General features: G+C 41.0%; 1 protein-coding gene across 1 annotated transcript in view; it reads right to left on the bottom strand.

Annotated features, from left to right (window-relative positions):
* znf804b (zinc finger protein 804B) overlaps positions 1–7,828 on the bottom strand; it is a 148,821-nt gene extending 140,993 nt beyond the window's left edge. The window contains exon 1 of the mRNA XM_073847337.1: positions 7,114–7,828. Coding sequence (XP_073703438.1) covers positions 7,114–7,227 — 114 coding nt within the window. The 5' untranslated portion in view covers positions 7,228–7,828. The remainder of the gene's footprint in view (positions 1–7,113) is intronic.
* Positions 7,829–8,969: the final 1,141 nt, after the last annotated feature.

Raw genomic sequence — 8,969 nt, forward strand, 5'->3', positions numbered from 1 at the left:
GAGGCCATGGCCGGGCAAACAGTCCAGGAGGCCATGGCGGATCTGGGGGCTCAGGAAGCCATGGCCGGGTAAACAGTCCATAAGGCCATGGTGGGTCAGGGGTTTCGAGAAGCCATGGCCGGGTAAACAGTCCAGGAGGCCATGGCGGATCTGGGGGCTCAGAAAGCCATGGCCGGGTAAACAGTCCAGGTGGCCATGGCTGATCAGGGGAGTAGCCCCCCCCCCAAAATTTCTTGGGGGAACCTAGGGCATAGTCCACCCAGGAGAGAACGGAAGGGTGCGCAGGAGAGAGCTCTGGCTCTGGAGGGTGCGCAGGAGAGAGCTCCGGCTCTGGAGGGCGCGCAGGAGAGAGCTCCGGAGTAGGCGTCGGCTCTGGAGGGCGCGTTGGAGGAGGCATCGGCTCTGGACGGCGCTCTTGAGCGGGCTCTGGACGACGCTCTTGAGGAGCGGCTCGGGAGGACTGGACGACCCCAGCGGAGACTCTGGAGAGCTGGGCGTCTCCAGCGGAGACTCTGAATGAGCAGGCTCTGGGCGAGCGGTCACTGGAGGGTGCTCTGGCAACGCGGTCACTTGAGGACTGGTTGGAACCAGCAGAGACTCTGGGAGGCTGGGCAGAACCAGTGGAGACTCTGGGAGGCTGGGCGAGACCAGCGGAGGCTCTGGGATCTTGGCCGGGAACTCAGGAACGTCGGCCCTCTTGGCTGGGGACTCAGGCTTGGCGGCCATCTTGGCCAGGGATTCAGGCTTGGCGGCCATCTTGGCCGGGAACTCAGGAACGGCGGCCATCTTGGCCGGGAACTCAGGAACGGCGGCCATCTTGACCGGGAACTCAGGAACGGAGGCCATCTTGCGTGCAGACTCTGGCATGGCAGCCATCTTGAGGGCAGATAGTAACATGGTGGCCATCTTGTGAACAGACTCTGGCGTGGCAGCCATCTTGCAAACAGACTCTGTCATGGTAGCCATCTTGCTTGCAGACTCTGGCATGGCAGCAATCTTGCTAGCAGACTCTGGCATGGCAGCAATCTTGCTTGCAGACTCTGGCATGGCAGCAATCTTGCTTGCAGACTCTGGCATGGCAGCAATCTTGCTTGCAGACTCTGGCATGGCAGCAATCTTGCTTGCAGACTCTGGCGTGGCAGCCGTGCGTGAAGCCGTGGCGGCCATCTTGTGAGCTGATGCTGGCTTGGCGGCTGACGGGCTTGAACGCGGAGAGGAAGCCTGAGGTACTGGGCTGAGGACCATCGTGGGGCTTAGGAGGACTTGGGGACACGTGGGAGGCAAGGAGGGAGTGAGGTCGCTGGAGTGATATGCGGAGGGTTCTGGCTTTTGGTGAGATGGGGTGACTGCTGCATGTTTCCAGATGGGAGGAGGATTACCATCCTCCACCATGACTTGGAACGAGGAACCGCATAAGTCAAGAACAAAATTTACAAAATCGGCTACGGGACGGTAGCAATCACCTGGAGTAATCGATTGGAACAAATAATCATCTTTTAGTCCCATCTGGAAGTATGCATTGATCGTCTTGTCGCTCCATCTCAACAGATGGTAAATGCTCAAAAACTCCTCCAGCGAACGCTCACCTTGCTGCAGATTCAGGAGGCGGTCCTCAACACCCAGGTCATGTTGATTTTTTGGGTCCGTTGTTCTGTCACAATCTGGCAGGTTGAGGAGTGGAGATGGAGGAGAACCGGAGTAAATGAATATTATAAATAGGGGTGGGACGATACAGGTAACTCACGATTCAATTCTGTGACGATATGTGGCCCACGATATCGATAATATCACGATTCGCGATATCTACGATATTCAATATATTGGAAGAAATTTCATCAACGATATATCACGATATATGTGACTGAAAAAGAAAAAAATACCCATAATAAGGAAATCTTAAGCATTTATTAATGCCAACATTTTCAACACTGTGCAAAGAAATATGCATTTGCATAATAACTCACTGCCTCCTGGTCTTAAATGTAAACGCTGTACAGCTAGACAGATAAAAGTGCCTGAACATTAAAAAAACAACATGAACATTAACTAACATGTGTAAACCGTGATACTGAAACGTCAGTAGTAAGTTACTGTAAAGTGCTTTATGTTAACCTGGACAGTGGTCACATCAAGGCATATTCTTCTTGAGGAACACTAACGCCTGTTTCACACATACTCCATCTGCAGTGCGTATGCAGTCCGTGTGCGATGCAGAAGCAGCACGGACTCGTTTTGCTTTCACACAGAACACGTTTTATAAACAACGTATTATTCAATGCACTTGAATGCACTTGCACACCGGTTCTGGGACGTACTGCCGGACAGCAACCGCGTGCAGTGTGAATGCTCTAATCCGTTAACATGGGTGCGGAAAAAAAATACTCAACGCATACGCACTGCAGACGGAGTATGTGTGAAACAGGCGTAACTGATCAGCATGCTCAACTAGCGGGTGCGTCTTTGTTTGGTTTTCGTTATTTTCCGCCATTTTTCTCACTTCTCTTTTTCTGCGCTTCTTCTCTGTTGTTGTTAGAGAACTTGTGTTCTTCACTGGCCGCTGCTTCTGCCACTTTACCCCTATTTACTCGAACAGCGCCCCCCGCAAACAGAATGGTAGATATTGGGTAGTGACAGTGACACTGACGACGGGTAAATTAATCATTTGTGTTGTAATAAAATATCGATATTGGCCGTTAGTGTATCGATTATTTATTGCGACAGAGAGCACAACAATATATTGCAATATCGATTTTTTTTCCCACCCCTAATTATAAAGTTTATTAAACAAAACACTGAATATAATTACAAACAAAAACCAGGAGCATAAAACGAGCACATGTAACATCAACAACAGACAGCAGGGAGTGATTAGACACAGACTTAAATACACAGAAACGGGGGAGTGGTAACAAACGAGATAACAAGATGACGAGGGGGAAATACAAATATGGGCAAGACAAAACCAACTAAGACTAAACCAAAAGGGGGATACAAGGACTAAACCATAAGGACTAGAAACAGAGGGGGAAAAACACTGGGAAAACATGACAGACTACACAAGAATCTTGACAATCACAGGCTCCAAAACATACACTGACAACACTGACAATAACATTGACAATAAATCAGGATATTGATAATAAATGAGAATGATCTCTGAAAGATCATGCAACACTGGTGTAATGATACTGAACATTCAGCTTTGCATCTCAGAAATAAATTATATTTGAAAGTATAGTAAAATATAAAACTTGTAATGACTTGTAAAAATTGTACTAATTTTTCACAATTTTAGTGTTTTACTGTTTAATATCATACTGATCTAACTGTAAAAATCATCACTCTCTCTGCCTTTGACTGTTTCTGTCATCCCTCTGTCTGTGTCTGACTGTATCATTGTTTTGTAAAATATCTAATGTATTGCCCTTTTTGTTCTTTTCTATATTTTTAGCCACTCTTTGCATCCTGGGATGGGGCAGCATCTGGAGCTGAACTGTTCTCCTTTTTTGATCAGAAGTTTTGTTGGACTCACTTGGGGCCTTGTTGTTTGGCCATGTTGGACTGTTCGTGAAGTTGTGAAAATTCATCACTGTCTTTGTGGTATTTCGAACCATTTAATTATGACCATGTTGGTTAACTTGATGTTGGTTAAACTTTGGCTAAATATTGGTTAACCTTAAAATTTAGCAGGGTAATATATGTTTCAAGTAAATATTTTCATGCCCAATTTATTTTGGAATTCAGAATAATACTAAATACACTGTTCTATGACATTTCTTTCATGCAAATTTGAGAGTTATTAAATAAGAGAGTTGTTAAATAAAATTGGACCTGTTTTTCAAGATTAAGATGTGTCAAATTATTATTATTTTTGTTTTTATTAAATAATAGGTGCACTGAGTTTCATACTATACGACACTTTATGCAGTTAAATATTGTTTAAAGCTTATACAGTAAATAAATTGTTTAAATTGCAAGTCATTATTATTCAGCAATCTGGAAAATAAATACTGCAAATAAAGAATACACAAATTAAAGTAGTACAATATTTTTACAGTGAAACGTTATTTAATGATTTCCAGTACACTTGTAAAATTGCAAACTATTGCTGCAATTTCACAGTAGCAGCTTTAAATAATGTATATATCGTTGCTTGTATATATACAAAAAATTGCTGTATTTTAACAGTAAAACTGTAGTTAATCATTTACAGTGCACTTGTAAAAATTTACAGTAACTTGCTGTAAATTTTACAGTAAATTTTTACAGTGCATATGCGCGCATTTGCAAGCTATTTAAAAGCAAATAAAACCAAGAAAAAGAGGGAAAACTGTAACAAACGGCCTATTTCACACACTGTAAGCTCTGTTATTTTTTTAAATGTTATATGATTAGTCCAACAAATCGTTTACAGTGTTTGTAATGCATACTGTACAGTTACACCCCTAATATACACCTAGGATCCCTTGAGGGTGAGTAAATCATGAGGTACTTTTCATTTTTAGGTGAACTATTTCTTTAAAACTTTCTTAATATTCTGGAATAGCGACAGTAAAAATGTTAATAATGTATGTTACTGCTTCAATTCATAATTTAAATTTGGTGAATCAAAATGTTCCTGACATTTACACATATAGATCGTTACTCTACAATACAAACTTCAAGTTTCTAAGAAAAAGGCTATAATTAACACTTGCTTGTTACAGTAAAACCACAACAAAAACTTTCAAGAAAGTACCACATGTTCATTTCATATGCAAAGATGTTAGCCAATCATAGTAGTGGGGGTTTACATTGAAGTCTCACAGAAGACACGCCTCTTCCAATGGAGCGACCAAATCAGAGTACTAAATTTATGATAGAAAATGACAGGAAACATTATAAAATAATTATCAAAATTTGCACGTTTTAAACTACATTTTTCCTTTTCTTCATTGTGGACAACATTATACAGTATATCACTGTATAATGAACAAAAACCTGACAACTTTGCACCAGTGAGGTGCCCTCTAGTGCTGGACTAGAGAACAACTGGAACACGACATGCCCACTTTTTGAACCACCACCAATGTGTCTTCCTCCATAAATGAGAACAGTTCCCACAGCTGTCTTTTGGCCTTCACAGCTCCTAATCTTTTTACACAAAGCACTCAAAATGTTGCATAGTGACCGGATTATTATGTTAAAGGCATTTAGCGAAGCTTAAATGATTTATTGCATATTTGACATTTTAAGAACACATCACTGCAACATATGCAAACGATTATTAATGTGCAATGTGATGTAAGACAACAGAGGGTGTCAGTCAGAGTGACTGAGAAACCTGAGCATGTCATTGCGCAGTCTGTGTGCGTTTGAATATGTGCCTGCGTGATCGTTCGTATGTGTGTGTCTTCCTTGTTCTTTGAGTTAGAGTGAACATGGCACTCTGATTTAAGCTGGAGCAAATGCACCCTTCACAACAGCTGCTCTGAAATTACCCATCAAAACTATCACCACTAAGCCCAGCTTCTTTCCAATCAGCCTGCATTGTCTGTCCGTCCTGTAGGGCAGGCCAAAACACACACACACACACACACACACACACACACACATATATATATATATATACACACACACACACACACACACACTTTCTCTTCTCTCACTCTCAAGTTACAAGGTACAACAGGTAAAAGTCTCAATTTGCATACTCGCTGGCCTTCGATCATGTAAAAGTCCTTATTACCATACAGAATTTTACCTAACAGGAAAAGGCCTGGACCGGACACAAAGTTTAGGCGCATACACCAGCAGTCTCAATTAAGCATCTGAATGGACTGGACTATAATGCTGGCTGTAATGCCATGCGAAACTGCCAGGAAAAGACAAAAATGTGTTCTCTCATCTCTTGTTTCTGCTCTCTTTTGGCTGTAAAAGCACTAAACATGTCCTGTTATGACCTTATTTTATTGCATATAATTTCTGCTTTGCTGCGTGCTCTTCTTAAAGCATTACACAACAAAAGGAAACGTTAACTTCATTCAATATGCCGACTAAACAACTACAATATCATCAGAAGCCAACAACGCCCTCCGAAAAATTACACATACATATGGATGACAAAAAAAACATTACACTGCAAAATGATTTTTCACAGTTTAGTCAAAAAAGGATTACTTGAGTTTGTTTACAAGAAAGTACGATTTACATGTTCCTACTGTGTTACAAGCCAATGGTCTTTGTAATTATTTGTGAAATTTAGCAATTTCTAATAGATTTTTTTTGTTATTTTGTTTTTAAGTATATTTTACAAAAAAAAATTAGTCTTCCAACTTCATGTCAAAACGTAATGTTAAATTCAGCATGTTGCTTGCCATTTCTTTGTAATTATTTGTGCAATGTCAAAGTCAAAACTGTTTCTAGACCTTTTTTTTCAGAGAAGAAGACATGGATGACTTTTGTGATCAAGTAATAACAGTACGGATTAAATATGACAGACATTTCAGGCAATACTCTTGGATCTGTTTTAGGACCATCAGTGAGATTCCCATTCAGTTGCTGAAGCTTGTAAACACAGCGCAGTGACATCCATAGGTGGGTTAGTACCAGAATAGTGCTTGAGGTCAAAGTTTAACATACAGCTCAATAGTCTGAGCCCAACAGAGCAAGACCTGCCATCAGTCTCTGTTAGGAGAGCGTCAGGGGTCTGTGATCACAGCACAAATAAAGTCACAAATGCCTCACAGACTCACAAGCCTGACATCTGAGATAGCCTAGATGCAGTGATGCTTTACACATTACATACATAAAGTCCCTCATCCCTACAAAATAAAACAAAATGCTTTTAGGATTTTTCTGTCTAAGGTAGTTTACAAGTGAAGGTCGTGTTGATGGCGTAAGTTTCATATGTCATTAAATCCTCTCTTATTTACATTTAATTCAAAGGGGTTCTCAATATATGGAGATCAAAAAGTCTATGTCCAGAATTTGCCGTCATGTGCGTTTTATAAACATAGTTTAACTGAGACAACTGGGAATTAAAACGTTAAAAACCAATACAAAACAACAAAACGTGCTTAAGGAGTATCGAGATGATATCTTTAATAAACAAAAACGACTGAGTGGTATTACCGGTGATTCGCCTCCGGTGCTTTTGCAGAGCGGACCCCGAAAAACGCCTTTGATGCTCCGGTAGTGTCCATTGCTGAGGTGCGTGGAGCTGATCACAAGGTAGTAGCACGCCATCCGGTCCAGCGTCACCCATGAGCGGGCTCCAGGGACAACCAGGCGTGCAAGTTACTTTGGAGGTGATCTCGCAGGGGTTACACCAAGTGTAAGTAGTAGCCGGAGGACGTCTGTGCGCTGGTCCGGTCGTTTCAGTCAGTACTGGACAGCGTTACAAGGACGCGCCGATAAAATACGCAACTGCTGTGATTGCTAATCGCAAACACTGTCCCATATTTCTGTCACATCCTCTGTGTGTTTTCCTCTTTACGAAGAGACAAGCACCTGCTCTCCAGCCCAGACGTCGTTATTGGATGTTGCTCTGGAGTTGCCAGGATTGTTCAGTCCCACAGACTCAAGCGTTTGGCATTATTGTTTATATGCAATACAAGAAACACTTCAACTGAGGTCATGTCTTCCTCAAACACCTTCCAAAAAGTCACGTCTGTAGAGTATTGTAAAATACACAATCCAGTGCTAATTCACTGCTGTGGTACTTTTTAATCTGAGTGATGCTTTAGCTCGAGTGATTTCAAACGAGTGCGCGCATCTTCAAATGACCGCTCAACTCTCTCACGAATTTGCTGGATGTCCGATCGCAGATGCTCTTTCCCTGCGCCGAAACGATCCGCGCTCTGAGCTGAGTCCAAATGAGTGTAAAGCAGAGGTTTCCTCTGTTTCTCTCTCTATCTCGCAGGCGCTGACTGTCTCTCTCTTTCCTTCTCTCTCTCTCTCTCTCTGCTAAAGAGGGATTTGAGGGAGAGTAATAAAGCTTTCAACGGAACGTGGGCAGTTTTGGCGCTGCAATGCAATCAGCGCTTTCAGAAAACCCCTTCACACCCCTATCTATCTATCTATCTATCTATCTATCTATCTATCTATCTATCTATCTATCTATCTATCTAATTAGTCTGCGTTAACTGTTGGCTCAGTATAAACATGGTTTTAAGTATGGTTAATCTTAACACGACCTTTTCGGGACAGGAATGAATTAAAATATAGTGTTTTATTCAAATTAATTTATTCAGCCATTTGTGCCAGTGGGTTTGTAAACAAAGTTAGATTGCAAGTTAGTCAGGCAACAGAACATTTTTCGGGAAGGAACACTAAAATACGTTGCCACTTTAAATTTTCCTAAAATATCCACCTTTTTTACCATAAGAGTGGGTACCATTTGTAAATGTTATGGGTCTGGCTTCCGGTCTTAGTGCGTCCAGCTATTTTATTTATTTATTTTTTTTTTTGGTGTATAAAAGTTAGTTTTTCTGCTTGATATTGCAATAAATGTCTTACCGTATTATTTAAAAGTATTATATTAATTATGAACACACTAGTTTGTAGTGCAAACAGTTTTACCGTTTACAGCAGGCTGTTATTCGTCTGGTCATTTCCCTTTAGTGACAAATGAACTGGAAGTATCGCTCATAGGCTTATTTCCGCTTTGAAGAATAAGGTGGATATAAAAAAAAAATGCTCAGGTTTTGTTTAAAAATTTGGTAACACTTTAATGTATTTAATGTATTAACTAACATGAACGAACAATGAACAATGCATTACTTACACTATTTATTAATTAATGGTAATGTTAGTTTGTTCATGTTAGTTCACAGTGCTTTAACTAATGTTAACAAACACAGCTTGTGATTTTAATAACGTTTTAGTAAATGCTGAAATTACCATGGACTGAAATTAATAAATGCTGTAGAAGTATATTGTTCATTCTTAGTTCATGTTAACTAATGTAGTTAACTAATAAACCTTAT

The sequence above is a fragment of the Garra rufa genome, chromosome 9 (assembly GCF_049309525.1).
Source record: "Garra rufa chromosome 9, GarRuf1.0, whole genome shotgun sequence".
Classification (NCBI taxonomy): Eukaryota; Metazoa; Chordata; class Actinopteri; order Cypriniformes; family Cyprinidae; genus Garra; species Garra rufa.